General features: G+C 35.4%; 1 protein-coding gene across 2 annotated transcripts in view; it reads left to right on the forward strand.

The window, feature by feature from the left end:
* The window catches only part of CDH9 (cadherin 9), a 134787-nt gene that overhangs the window by 87118 nt on the left and 31461 nt on the right, over positions 1-16208 (forward strand). For both annotated transcript variants that reach the window (XM_045999950.1, XM_045999951.1), the window contains exon 3: positions 13046-13340. In XM_045999950.1, coding sequence (XP_045855906.1) covers positions 13046-13340 — 295 coding nt within the window. The remainder of the gene's footprint in view (positions 1-13045; positions 13341-16208) is intronic.

Here is a 16208-nt window from a genome sequence, read left to right on the forward strand (position 1 = left end):
CATGATGCTCCTAACAGCAGAGCATCAAAATAAAAAATACACTGTCTTCTGATGAGTGTATTTTAATTTTTATTAAATAAAAATATTGTTTTTATTATATTTATTGTTAGCACCTATTGATTTTGTGTAACAAATATTTGCCTGTCTCAGTGTCATGAAGTCAAGGTCATGTTTTTTCCAAGATTTTTTTTTCAGCTATTATATTTAAGTCTGTAATATATCTCAAATTAATTAGATCATGTATGGTATGAATGAAGTTTCTCCATTTTTTTGAATACTGATGATCAATTAAATTGCTCAAGAATTTTGAGAATTTGTCCACAAAATTGCATTGGCACCTAAACTCAAGTGACTGTGTATCTGTGTGCTTATTTCTAGATTTTTCATTTTGCTCTCATTTGTCAATTTAATACTTCACTGTCTTCATTACTGAAATAAACAGTAAGTTCTGAAATGTAATAACCAACTTCTCCTACATATTTCTTCTTCAGAATTATCTAGGCTACTCTAGGTTTGCATTCCATGACAAGTTTAATTTTAGGTTATCAATTTGTTACAAAATAAGTGACTAAAATTTTGATAGGGAGAGCACTGACTCTATATACGATATATAATACAAGGCATTTTATGTATATATACATATATATGTGGGGGAGGGTAAATATAATACAGAGTCTACATCAACAGGCTGTGGACCAGCTACTTTGGTCAACTGCAACCCAATTTAATATATGGTATAACCTGATGATTGTTACATATGTACTTGAAAAGAATGCATATAATGGATATTTTGGTATTGTGCTATAGAAATATTATTATGATTGATTTGGTTAATAGCATTGCCCAAATAGTCTATATCTTTATTATTTGTCTTTCTGTTCTCTACTTACTGAAAATAGTATGTTAAAATATCCAAATATAGATATCTGAATGAACTTTGTATTGATACAGCTAGTTTCATATATATATATGTGTGTGTGTGTATATACACACACAGATTAGTATTCAGTCATATATTTCATTGTTCTGTCAGCTGAGAGATTCTAAAAGCAACAACAATCCAATAACAACAAGCATATCTAGCATTCAGATCTTGATTTCTAATGTCATTCTCCAGTAAAAGGAACCAAGGCATCTTGAAAAACTGGCCAATTCTAGGACTAGAACAGAAAATACACACGATGATTGTGGAATATCTTGTGCTGCCAGAAATTAAGGAAACGCACACATGCAAAAACACGTAACAAAGAGGGATGTGGCGAAAGGATGCAAGAGTTGACTGTAAGGGCTCCCAATGGGCAAGGCTGAATAAAATTGGAGCAATGAATTACAGTGGTATTTGACCATAACTCAAAATATAAAATTAAAAAATCTAAGAGTCCAGACTGATGTTAGTAAGTAATCATAAATAAGTAAATGGGAGAAAATAAATAGGTCTCCCACATAGAGCAATTCCGAATGATATTGAAGATATCGCCCCTTCAAAGGGGTCCTTAAATGTCGGCAGAACATAGTGACTTCCTTCTAAAGAATACAGTAAGAAAAGGGGGAAATAAATGACTTTATAGTGGAGACACGGGAAACCACCAAGTCAACTAAGTTAACATTAACAATGATGTATCAAGTTGACAGTATATACCCTTGATAGGCTGTGATAAAAATGCACTTTACTACTGTGGTTTTTCTACCCAAGACACATAATCCTAGTATAATCGTGAGAAAAAAATGCAAGATAAGTCCCAGTAAAGGGACATATTACTAAATACATGATATACTATATCCTTAAAACTGGGGAGGTATTAAAAAACTGTCACAGTACAGAGGAACCTAAGGAGCATGAAGACGATATTACGTGGATCAGGTAGAAGATATTAGTTAGAACGGCCAAAATTAGCAAGACAGGAAACAACGTGTGTTGGAGAGGATGTGGAGAAAGGGGAACCCTCTTACACTGTTGGTGGGAATGCAAGTTGGTGCAGCCACTTTGGAGAACAGTGTGGAGATTCCTGAAGAAATTAAGAATAGAGCTTCCCTATGACCCTGCAATTGCACTGCTGGGTATTTACCCCAAAGATACAGATGTAGTGAAAAGAAGGGCCATCTGTACCCCAATGCTTATAGCAGCAATGGCTACGGTCGCCAAACTGTGGAAAGAACCAAGATGCCCTTCAACGGATGAATGGATAGGGAAGATGTGGTCCATATACACGATGGAGTATTATGCCTCCATCAGAAAGGATGAATACCCAACTTTTGTAGCAACATGGACGGGACTGGAAGAGATTATGCTGAGCGAAATAAGTCAAGCAGAGAGAGTCAAGTATCATATGGTCTCACTTATTTGTGGAGCATAACAAATAACACGGAGGACATGGGGAGATGGAGAGGAGAAGGGAGTTGAGGGAAACTGGAAGGGGAGATGAACCATGAGAGACTATGGACTCTGAAAAACAACCAGAGGGTTTGAAGGGGTGGGGGATGGGAGGTTGGGGAACCAGGTGGTGGGTAATAGGGAGGGCACGTACTGCATGGAGCACTGGGTGTGGTGCAAAAACAATGAATACTGTTACGCTGAAAATAAATAAATAAATAAAAAAGAAGTGAAGGACTCTGAATAAGATACAGACTTTAATGAGTACTTTGTCAGTGTCAGTTCATTAGTGTAATAAATGCACCATAGTAATACCAGGTTAATAAAAGAGAAACTAGGTGTGAGGTAGATGGGAACTGACTGGGATAGCTTTGTACTTTTTCTGTAAATAAAAAATATTCTAAAAACATTATTAGTGTACACGTACAGCACTAGAAGAACATGCTTATTGTTTGTATATTTTTTTTATTTTTTTAATTTTTTTTCCCATTTTATTTATTTTTTCAGCGTAACAGTATTCATTCTTTTTGCACAACACCCAGTGCTCCATGCAAAACGTGCCCTCCCCATTACCCACCACCTGTTCCCCCAACCTCCCACCCCTGACCCTTCAAAACCCTCAGGTTGTTTTTCAGAGTCCATAGTCTCTTATGGTTCGCCTCCCCTTCCAAATTTTTTTTTTAATAAACATATAATGTATTTTGGGGATAAAAATATATTCATTTTTATTTGCTTTAGTGATATACAGATAGTATAACGTCTCACTGTAATCATCTGTTCTAAAATCTCATAATTTCAATTATATGTATACAGGGTATTCGTTTTTTAAAAGAAACAAAAGCTAATCATTTCCACAATAAAATCCAACTGTAATTTGGATATGTCTACTACGTCTTCTAGTTTTATGAAAAATTATTCATTTTGAAATTTATTCTTAGTGCCATGAACAATAATGCTTGTTATATCTTTGTGAGGTAGTGCCCTGTTTATCATTACGAAGTTTCCTCTGTATCATTTTTTAAAATATGTGTATCTTTATTTATTTTCATTAACATATAATGTGTTATTTGTTTCATTTCTTAAAGTTTATTTTGTCTAGTGTTAATATAGCCCGACGCTTTCTTATAATTAGTATTTACAAAGTTTTTATTTCTTTAAACTTTTTTGCAGTCATATCGAAGACATGACTCTTGTAATCTACATATAATTAAGTACCTTTTTTTTAGTGGATTCTGACAATCTTTTTACCTGAGGTTCTAGCTCACTAATATCAATGTAATCACCAATATGTTTGTGTTTTTAATCTACTGCTAGCTTTCTTGTTTTAATGTTTGTTCTAATGATTCTTTGTTTATCTCATTTCTTATCTTTTTTATAGAAAAATACCTGTTTCATCTTTCTCTTTTTTCGACTAATTAGTATTCCATTTTGTTTCTACAATTACCATTTTAGCTTTATTTCTTTGTATTATTTAGCACTTGCTGTAAGGATATAAAAAATTATAAGCATAAAGATAATATGCATCCTTTATTTAAGTCCAACTGGAATATGATGTCATCACCACATAATGTTAAAACTTTGTAAAAGTACAATTCCATTTACTTTGCTATTATTGTTCTATATTTTATGTTTATGTTACATAAAACTTATAATATGTTGATACTATACAAGATTTAAACAGCTGATTTTCTTTAAGGAATACATTAAAACAATCTTTTAGGGGCATCTGGGTGGCTCAGGCAGTTAAGCTTCTGCCTTTGGCTCAGGTCAAGATCCCAGGATCCTGGAATTGAGTCCTGGAAGGGGTTCCCTGCTAAGGGGGGATCCTGCTTCTCCCTTTCCCTCTGCCCTCCCTTCCTGAGCTTGTGCTCTCTCTCTCTCTCTGAAATAAACAAATAAATTCTTTTAAAAAGCACACACACAATCTTTTATATTTACCAGCTGTTTGGAAGGCTCCTCATTTATTTCTTGGTTAAGGCTAAGGTTAAGGATTCAATTTAGGATTATTTCCATTCAGTCCAAAGACATTTATTTTGAATATTTTTATGTATTTATTTGACAGACAAAGATCACAAGTAGGCAGAGAGGCAGGCAAAGAGAGGGGGAAGCAGTCTCCCTGCTGAGCAGAGAGCCCAATGCGGGGCTCGATCCCAGGACCCTGGGATCATGACCTGAGCCGAAGGTAGAGGCTTTAGCCCACTGAGACACTCAGATGCCCTCAAAATATTATTTCTTAATGTTTGGAAATTATTTTTACTAAACAATTATAGCTTCCATTTTTCTAACGCAAAATCAGCTGTCTTTCCTAGTCTATTTTTTCACCCTAAACTTATGTCTAATCTTTTGATGCTTTTAAGAATTTTTTTAAAAGATTTTATTTATTTATTTATTTATTTGACACAGAGAGAGACCACAAGTAGGCAGAGCAGCAGGCAGAGAGAGAGGGGGATGCAGGCTTCCCTCTGAGCAGAGATCCCAATGCGGGGCTTGATCCCAGTACGCTGAGACCATGACCTGAACCGAAGGCAGAGGATTAACCCATTGAGCCACCCAGGCTCTGCTTAAGAATTTTTTAACTATTATTTCTTTTAGAAAAAAATATTCTGTCATATTTTTTTCTCCCTATTGCAACTGTCAGTATATGCACATTATTCCAATAGCATGTATGTCTGTTAATAGTTCACTATCAGGGTTATCTGTTTGTGCTTCTATTAGGGCGCTATAAATATACACATTTCAAAACACAGTCTCCCAGAATTTAATAATTGATTTAGACTACTATAGTCTGGGCATTGTAGATGATACAATGTTCTGTCAAGTCTTGTTTTAAAAACAGTTTGGGACTATTTTAGTTTACCTTTTTTTTTTTTAAAGAAATAATTCTTATTCTCCTTTTTTAAGTTTTATTAAATCCAGTTTATTTTTCTTTAAGTAAGCTCTACACCCGACATGAGCTTGAACTCACGACCCCAAGATCAAGAGTTTCATGTTCTACCAACTGAACCTGGCATACACCTAGTCTTTTTTCCTCGGAATGTATTCTTTACTCATAGACAGTCCCTTGTCCTAAGACATGACTTTCTCAATTCCTAGCACTTCTAGAACTACAAACTCTACGCCACATAGCATAAGCTCTAAGGCACAGGGAGTAAAAATTTTGCTAGTGGGTCACTAGGGGTAATAGTGAAAGATGCCGCTCCCATTTCCACTCCTTAATTCTTGGACCTGTGAATCCTGAACAGCATCATTTATTGGATGCTGTTTCAGAGCATATGACGCCTTCAAAAGAAACCCATTCCAGCCCTGCAAGGTATCAGTGCCTAGCTGTCATAGTATCAGGGTCTTCAAAAGGTCACTCCATCATTGTGTCAAATCAACTGCTTTAGGATCATGGTAAGACCAGTGAATTCCATGAGCATTTACCTATTGCCACACTTGTTTTGTTGCAAAGTGATTACCTTTATCAGAACTAATGCTGTGCAGAATACCAAGATGAGGGATAAGACATTCTGCAAGTCTGTGGATGGCAATTTTGGCAGAATCACTGTGTGCCAACAAGGCAAATTCATACCCAGAGTAAGCATCTATTCCAGGAATAAAACAGGAAAAAAAAAAAAAAAATCGTCCCTGCCAGGATGGAAGCAGTGCAGTGTAACGGAACCACCACCAGGAAGCTGGATGAGTATGAGGTAATAATGCTGCAAGTTCAATGTTGGTCTCCACTGCTTGTACACCGGGCGTTCAGCAGTGCCTACAGCCAGACAGCCCTCAGTGAGTGAGTCCATGTTGCTGAGCCCGTGCATAACTTCCATCCCCGCCCCTCTGGCCACTTTGTTCACGAGCCCATTAGGAAACGGCAGGACTGGCTGAGAACAGAGATTGGTATACACAAAACAATTATCCTATCCACCTGATCATGATTGCAGTCTGCTGAAGTCACCCCGTGGTGAACATTCACATGGGACATAAATACTTCCATGTTTTTGCACATTCAGAGTGGTGTACCCAGATCTCTCTTTCCCAGATTCCTTTGTCAACAATTTTCCACTAATGTTTCTTCCAAGTTCCTGAACGTCCAGCCAAACCATCAGTGACAGCTCATGAATTGGTATATAATCACAAATCTGGCCCTGTTTCTTTCCAAATAAGTGAACAGGCAGGTGCACTGATGGAAACTCTGTCCATCGAGAGGCTTATTCTTCAGCACTGCCCTTCCAAAATGTCCCAGAAGGGGACTGTAGTGCTACAGCTGTTCACTTTGCAGTGATGACTGAATATCATACAGAATTATCTCCAAACCAGGCCCTAGACTCTTCTTTTTGTGTCGGCTGATTGAAGGATCTCCTCATGAGGCCATAGGTACAGGCTGGGAAAGAGAAGGCAGTGCAACACAAGGAGGGACCATGGGCCTTTGGCCACTTCTTCCTGTAAATTAACTTATGCTTCCAGGGCGTGTGCAGGCAAGGTGGCACCTGTTTTGATGAGTTGCTGCTGTGCACACTCAGCCTTATGGCTTGTTGGGTCAGAAGTTCATGAGTGGTAGCATAGGCTGCATGGTAAGTTGGTGTCCTGTGGTTAAATATTCAGTATCTAAGGCCAGTGCCAGGCCAAGAGCTGCTTCTCAAAAGGAGATTATATCTAGAGGATAGTAGGTCTCTGCTCCAAAATCCTAAATGCCAGTGTTCACCTACAGGAGCCTGTCAAAGGCGCCAAGTAACACCTCCATCTGTCACTGACACTTCATGCACCGTTGGATCTGTTGGATTATATGGCCCCAAGTGGTAGAACAGCTCCCACCGCAGTCCAGACCTCTTGCAGAGGTTTTTCAAGTTCTGGGTCCCACATAAAACTAGCAGCCCTTCAGGTGTTGCAGTAAATGGATAGAAACAACATACCCAAGTGACAGAATATGTTCCCTCTAGAATCCAAAGAGGACCACAAGGTATTGTGCTCCCTTTCTGGTTGTAGCATGGGACAGATGTAACAATTTATCTTTCACTACAGGATGGGTTTAGGATCCCACTGGGCCCGCTATGTAACACACCTCAGATAAAACTCCATCGATTACCAGACTTTCACATACCTCCACTCTTGTTGGCAGATCACACTGATTTTTTGAGTCTCCTGGAATCAATGAGAATTCAGAGCTAGTGTCCAGTATTCCCCAAATGTTAGGTGTCCCATTTCAGTGACTTCATAGCTTCCCATGGTAAGCTATGGCCTATAGAAAGGAATGAACGCAAAGCTCTTCAATGCTGCTGGATTCCCACACAAATTTATTTCTCCCAGTAGTGGTAGGTTTATTTTATGGACCCTTTCAGTGTGGGTGTATATGTCTTAAAACATCGCAGACATAATTTAAATTTTTAGCTTATTTTGAGTGCACGTTTTTGTCTTTTTTTTTTTTCAAATTTCTTAAAAACAAGTAACTGTTTTGGTAGCCTGCAACCATGATGCAGCTGATACTGTACAAAAATGATACTATTGGAAAATAACAGCATTTCAAAACATTATCTAGGATTTATTGTGTTATCAGGGTTTCATTCAAGTTTAGAAGTGGCAAGTAAGTTCCTTGCAGGGAGGGAGGACTACTTGGTACATTGAGAGCTAAAGAAAATAACTATATTTGGGTACTCATATTTCTTTAGGAATTTTATATGGTCTTTGTTCTATAATAGATAAACAATATTCATAACATTACTACTTTATTTTGTTTTCATTGATCCTATAAAATTGTTGAGTTTCAGATTCATGTATAAGAGGTTATTTATATTTAGGTTATGGTACAATAGATTTTACTATTGACTTCTAGCAACTCTAAATGTATAACTTAAAATTAATAATGTACATGACTAAAAACCCCAGTATTTTGATAGTATTTTTTTTTGTTTTTTTCTTAACTTGCATCAGAAAAAAAGTATTGTGAATTTTCATTCTCAAAATGGAATCGTATAAAGACCTGCTTTAAAATGTGTGATTTTGGGGCACGTGGGTGGCTCAGTGGGTTAAAGCCTCTGCCTTCGGCTCAGGTCATGATCCCAGGGTCCTGGGATCCAGCCCCGCATTGGGCTCTCCGCTCAGCAGGGAGCCTGCTTCTTCCTCTCTCTCTGCCTGCTTCTCTGTGATCTCCGTCTGTCAAGTAAATAAATAAAATCTTAAAAGAAATAAAAATAAAATAAAATGTGTGATTTTATGTAACATCATTCTTTTAAAATGGCATTTAAATGAGTATATATAAAATATCATAGCAGGAATTAGAACAGGTAGGAATAAGACATAAATCTAAATTATAGTGATTTTAATGTATGAATGACTAAAATGATAATATCATTTTGTTGCAAGTATTTTATTTTTTAATTAAAATTCAAAACATACTTATTCTGAAAATCTTGTAAAATTCAGTATTTTCAGATAATATACTTAATCTGAAAACCTGTCAGTCCCAGCAGCACAATTTTCATATGGAACTTTCCTTGAAATATTTAAAATAAAATATAAAATCATTCAGAGAAAAGTGCTGTGATTATGATTACCATGCTGGTTAAATATTTTTTCAGACTTCAAAATACTTTAAATGAAGAGAGAATGTTTGAAAAGTGAATGGTTTCCACAGGTATTTGAATGTAGGTAAGATGTAAAAATATATCTCCCACACCTACCACTTTTGCAGCCTCCATAACCTACAAGAAGAAAAATCTCTTCCTGCTCCAGCTACAACACACTAACCACCACTTGCAGCCAATGAGAAACTGTCACAACCTCAAATTCTTGTTCTTCTCCAACAGACTTTGGTTTAAAACAACCTTCTTCGATTTCCTCCTTAAACTTAATAAAAGCTGACTTTCCCTTTGTCTCCTCAGATTTGCCTATGGCTTGCCATGGTTTGCTTGTCCTGAATTAGAGTTCCTCTTCTAGTCCTAAATACATTAATTTTGGTAATAAAGTAATTGGTTATTTTTTTAGGTTGACATACTATCATTATGTTAAATACATAGAAAACTGATAAGGAGGTATACAGAAAATATTAAAAATAATTTTGATTCATGTGTATGTATGTAAAATTTCCATTGGACATTTTTCTCAAGTTTTAATTTAAATTGCAGTTTAGTGAACTTGCCGTGTAATATTATTCTCAGTTTTAGAATTTAGTGATTCAATACTTTCATAAAATACCAAATGTTCATCACAACAAATGCCCTCCTTAACCCCCATTTTACCCATCCCCTCATCCACCTCTCCTCTGGTAACCATTAGTTAGCTCTTTATAGTTAAGCATCTGTTTCTTGGCTTTCCTCTCTTTCCCCCTCCATGTTCTTTTATTTTATTCATTAAATTCCACATGTGAATGAAATCACATGGTACACACAAACCCACATTTTCTTTATCCATTTAGCAGTCTATGGACATTTGGGCTCTTCCTATAATTTGGTTATTGCAGATAATCTTGCTCTAAACATCAGAGTGCATGTATCCCTATAAGTCAGTATTTTTGTATTCTTTGGGTAAATACCTGATAGTGCAATTGGTGGCTCATAGGATAGTTCTTTTTTTAACTTTTTGAGGAAACTCCATACTGATTTCCAGAGTGGTTGTGCCAGTTTGCATTCCCACCTATATTACAAGAGGGCTCCCGTTTCTTCACAGCCTCACCAACACCTGCTGTTTCTTGTGTTGTTGATTTTATCCATTGTGACAGGTGTGAGGTGATATCTCATTGTAATTTTGATTTGTATTTCCCTGATGATGAGCAATATGGAGCATTTTTCATGTGTCTGCTAGCCATCTGTATGTCTTCTTTGGAAAAATGTCTATCAATATCATCTGCCTATTTTTAAATTGGATTTTTTGTTCTTTGGGTGTTGAGTTATAAGTTTTTTTTAATATTTTATTTATTTATTTGAGAGAGAGAGAGAGATCACAAGCAGGCAGAGAGAGAGAAGGGGAAGCAGGCTCCCCACCAAGCAGAGAGCCTGATGTGGGATTCGATCCCAGGACCCTGAGATCATTACCTGAGCCGAAGGCAGCGGCTTAACCCACTGAGCCACCCAGGCGCCCAAGTTATAAGTTTTTAATGCATTTTGGATACTAACCCTTTATCAGATATGGCATTTACAGTTATCTTTTCTCCCATTTCAAAGGTTGCCTTGTAGTTTTACTTGTTTCCTTCACCGTACAGAAGCTTTTTAGTTTGATGAAGTCACAATAGTTTACTTTTGCTTTTGTTTCTAGTAAGAAGTTGCTAGAGGAAATGTCAAAGAAGTTACTTCCTATGTTTTTCTATGGGATTTTTATGGTTTTAGGTTTTTCATCCATTATGAATTATTGTATGTATGGTGTAGAATGTTGTCCAGTTTCATTCTTCTGCATGTTGCTGTCCAGTTTTCTCAACACCATTTATTGAAGACTGTCTTTTTCCCATTGGATATTCTTGACTTCTCAGTTGAAGATTAATTGACCATACAGTTGTGCGTTCATTTCTGGGTTTTCTATTCTGTTTCATTGATCTATGTGTCTATTTTTGTGCTGGTACCATATTATTTTGATTACTACAGCTTTGTAATATAACTCAAAATCTGGAATTGTGATTTCTCCAGCTTTGCCTTTCTTTTTCAAGGCTTCTTTAGCTATTGGAGTTGTTTGTGGTTCCATAAAAAGTTTAGGATTGCTTGCTCAAGCTCTGTGAAAAATGCTGGTGGTATTTTGATAGGGATTACATTAAATGTATAGATTGCTTTGGATAGTATAGACATTTTAACAATATTTTTTCTTTCAATCTTTGAGCATGGAATGCCCTTCCATTTTTATGTCATCTTCAGTGAAATCCTAACAATTTAAAAGAAAAATATCAACCTTTCTCTTTTATATTTTACAGTTTAGTGGGCATGGTAAATAATTTCACCAAATATGTGAGTATCATGATAGGGCACTGAAATGTGCTTTGTAACTACACAGCTGGCATATCTGTTCTAATCCAGAGAATCAGAGAAGTCACCCCTATTTTAAGTGAGTTATGATAAATATTTCGATAGGAAACAAAGCAGAGAGGGGGAAGAGTATTAAAGGGTAAGAGGAAAATATGCAAACATCAAGTATGAAAGCTGAAACAGGCCCTCTGAAAATGAAGAAGATAGTATAAGGCAAAATAATACAATTGGCGTGTACAGAATGATAATGAAGTGGGTAGAGGTGGCAGAGATGCCTCTGGAGACGAGGATGAAATTAGGGAAGATGTATAAATAAGGTGGTAGAGTCCAAACAATTAGAACAATAATAAAAATGAAGATTATTTTTAAAAGAATACTATGTCCTTTTAATAGAATAAGTTTAGATTAAACACATATACAGTGTGCCCAATATAACACAAAAATTTGCATGAGACTAACCCAGGTTTGTAAGACTTCAGATTCATGTTTCTGTTGCACTGTAACTTGTTGAAGAATTTTACGTGAAGAGGTCACATGACCAGACTTTTAATGTAAAAAGTCACCATCTTTAGAATGGAAAATTGTCTGGAGTAGAGCAATCGGGGAGGCAGATGTCCATTAGGAGATTACTACAGTGGTCCTGATAAGACATCGTGGAAGACAAAAACAGGTGACAGCCATAGAGATGGGGACATCCAGATGAGTGGGAAAGAGATCTCAGAGAAGAAAAGACTGCATTTGGTTATTTTAGCATTGAGATTAAAAGTAAAGAGGAATAAAATATGAATCACAAGTTTGTTATTTTGGCTACTATAAAAAACACTAAATAGTCAAATAATTCAAAGATGGAACGGGACATCAAAGAAATAGGTGGATGTAATGGGAATTGTGAGTATATGATGGAAGACAACATAGCAGGGACAGGCTAGTTAAGAACCAAGTTTCAACATAGTGTTAGATTTGAAAAAAAAAGTTAAGATCTTTTCCAATTGCTAAATTTCTGGAAATATATGATCTATTTGTCTGTTTTAAGTACTCGGTAGACAGCCTCCTTTTGAGATAGGTATGTATCAGAAGAAGAAAGATAATTTATGAAAAAAAATTTGTATGGCCAGTGGGAAAGCCCTATGTCTTTTTATATCAATTGGATTTTAAACATGCCTATGAATATGTTGACTTCCCAAAAAAGTGAGAACATCATGTTTGAACGTATACTTTTCCAAAGTCATATAGAGAAGAATCTTTGAAATTAAAATACTCTCTCTCTGTTTGATGTCTCTGAAGACAGAGCCTCTGATTCTACAAACAATATCGTACTGAAGGGAGGTAAAATCAGTTTACAATTATGGTGGTATTCTAAACTTATCAAAAGTTGAAAATGTCTCATATCATCTCTTTGAGTTGAATGATGTTAAATGTAATCAGGAGTATATCTATCCCAGTTCTAGATTTAAGGATTTTTTTTTCTTGTTGATGTACATCTTTAAACCATTCAAAACTTTGTTTCAAAACATATATTCATTTTTATCTTACTTTAAATTTAGCCACTTATTATATGTAAATATAGTTATTTAAAATTTGAGTGATAAAACTGAAATGTTTCGTATTCTCACACCGAAAATTGAGATAACCATTGTAATCATTGTTTCCATGATATTAAGTGGAGATGCATTGATATATGCCAAAATTAATTTTTTCTATAATAACAAAGCATGTATTTACAGAATTTTTCTTTTCTGCCTCTCTGAAGCTTCACACTGACCAAGATAAAGGAGATGGAAATTTAAAATACATATTAACAGGAGATGGGGCTGGCAGTCTATTCGTTATAGATGAAAATACAGGAGATATTCATGCTGCAAAGAAATTAGACAGAGAAGAAAAATCCCTATACATTCTTCGTGCCAAGGCTATAGACAGAAAGACTGGGCGACAGGTGGAACCTGAATCTGAATTTATTATTAAGATCCATGATATCAATGACAACGAACCAAAATTCACAAAAGACTTATACACTGCCAGTGTTCCTGAAATGTCTGGAGTCGGTAGGTATACGGTATTCCACTTAACATCTTTGTTTGTTTGCTAAGGTGATTATTACGGGCATACAGTTAACGTATGTAGCCCCTTCCAAGAAAAGAATTATATATAACTGAGGTACTCAATAAATATGTTGATTGAAAAAAAAAAGAATTATATATATCTGAAGACTACTATTGAAACTATCTCACTTCTAATTATTTTCAATTTTACATATTTTAATAATTCCTGCTATGTTGTAACTTATACCTAAAATGATATCTAAAAATATGATCTAAAAATATGATGACTGAGAACAGTTATTCCATTGCATTTCAACCAACATCTTTACCTTTATTCAACTGCCATTCAAACGGCAGTCAAGCTGAATGTATTTTCGCCTGAAATAAAAAAGGGATATCAAATAGTGTCAGCAGTTTTGGACAGTTTTGGACAGTTTTGCTTGCATTATTTTGCATAACAACTAATCTTGCATTTGACAAATTTCTTTTGATCATCTCATTTGATCATTGAAAGAACTTCATGTGGAAGGCATGGGAAATAGAACTTTAAATCCCCATTCTGTTAATTAGGAACTCAGGATTCTGAAAGATTAAGTAACTGAATTAAGATCAAATAACCTAGTAGCATAATAACAATATGCCAAGTCTTTTAATGTTATTTTAGCTGAGTTCCACTACCGAATAATAGTTTATTATGCAAACTGAAAAAATTGTTTAGTTTTTAAGGGTCCTCACAATTTTAAATACTATTTGTTATTATGCAATTTTTACCTGCATGTGTAAGTTTAGATTTGTTAATGAGATAAGAATTAAGTCATAACATGTTTAAAAAGAAGTGATATAAACTTACTATAATATCCAAATTATACAACCATTTTCAAAATTTGATAGTTTAGTTGAATATTATTTCAAAATCAGTTTTCAGTGATTAACTTTGAAATTATTATAATTAATCATGTTTCAGTCTAAAATGGTTTCTTTATGAGGAAAACCAAACTTATATCTACCTTTACGGAGTTAATGATATAAAATTATTCCTTAACTATGTGTGTCATCTAGCCAGAAGAACCAGGGGTTTGTAAAGAAGTTATTTCTTCTCAATGCAACTGAAATCTCATCTAAGAAAAGTGCAGTTCAATTGCCTTTTCAGGTATTCATCCTAATAATATGAAAGGGAGTTATCAAATTAGACAGGAGTCCTATGAAATCAGAAAGCCTAGGATGAAATATGAGTGGTTGTGTTTTCTTTAACATTTTAAAATATCTACTAGCCTGGTATAGTTCCATGGAAAGTGCTGGATAGGTTCATATAGGTCGACCAGTGGGCTAAGGTAGGTATGTATCATGATCTCTTAATGGCTTATATTTGAGATGAAGATACATTAAATTTATACTCTCTATTTCAACTTCCTATTGAGGAGCATTCTAAAGTAGTTTGGTTTCCTGGTTAAGACACTTTAACTTTTATAAAACATTATTGTTTATTCTGTTTGTATGTTACTTTCCCGGATATTTTTTTAAAGATTTTATTTATTTATTTATTTGAGAGGGAGAGAGATTGAGAGGAAGAGAGAGTGTGAACAGCGGGAGGAAGAGAGAGTGTGAGAGGGGGAATGAGAAGAAAAGGGAAAGAATCCCAAGCAGATTCTGCACTGAGGGATTGGACTCCATCTCATGGTCCCGAGACCATCACCTCAGTCAAAACTGAGAGTCGGATGCCTAGCCGACTAAGCCGCCCAGGCATTTCTATTTTGTCAGATATTTTGACACTTGATAGTACAAAAACATTCATTTATCCTTCTGGAAATAGATTTTATATACCTAAGGAATAAAAAGTAGAATTTTTATGACTGGTATTTGACTATGACACATTTTGATAATGACTTAGATTTGAATAACTTTTAAATTTTTCAAAGAATTACCTCGTTTTAAAAACCAGAATATTTACTTATCAGACTGTTAATATTGAAAGTCAAATAACCTGTATTTTCCCCGTATTATTTTGTGCTGTTTAATGGAATATTATCTCTCTACTCTGTGTATTCCTATCATCTACCTAATTCAAATATATTCTATTTCATTGCTTTATTAATATTTATCAAGTATGTAATAAGAGTAGCACTGGAATAAGTACTTGAATATTTTATTAAAAATAAAAGACTTAAGTTGTTCAATACCCATAATAATATACAGAATACATAAGTTTATACATGGAAGAAGGCCTGCAGATCACCTTGTCCAAAAAGTCCTTCGTAAGGCAATCTATGTTTCATTTATATAAACTTTAAATTGTGCGCAGTAAAATTTCTGGTTATCGCAAGCCTTAAAAAAGAGGATGTGGAGAAAGGGGAACCCTCCTCCACTGTTGGTGGGAATGCAAGCTGGTGCAACCACTCTGGAAAACAGCATGGAGGTTCCTCAAAATGTTGAAAATAGAACTACCCTATGACCCAGCAATTGCACTACTGGGTATTTACCCTAAAGATACAAACATAGTGATCCGAAGGGGCACGTGTACCCGAATGTTTATAGCAGCAATGTCTACAATAGCCAGACTATGGAAAAATGAGAATTTAGGTCATTGTCAGTGGCACTTCCTCTGTGTCTATAATTCCAACAAAACTGAAAAAAAGAAGAAACATATAGAAGGTAGCTATATTGCTCTGGTTGCAGCTTTTCATATCAATAAAAGAAGATTTAAAAACTACCAGTAAATCTTGGGGCACTTGGGGGCCCCAGGTGGTTAAGTGTTGACTCTTGGTTTTGGCTCAGGTCATGATTTCAGGATCCTGGGTTGGAGCCCTGTGATGGGATTTGCACTCAGCTCAGAGTTGGCTTAAGATTCTCTCTCTCTCTCAAATAAATAAATAA

Source organism: Meles meles, chromosome 3, assembly GCF_922984935.1.
Source record: "Meles meles chromosome 3, mMelMel3.1 paternal haplotype, whole genome shotgun sequence".
Classification (NCBI taxonomy): Eukaryota; Metazoa; Chordata; class Mammalia; order Carnivora; family Mustelidae; genus Meles; species Meles meles.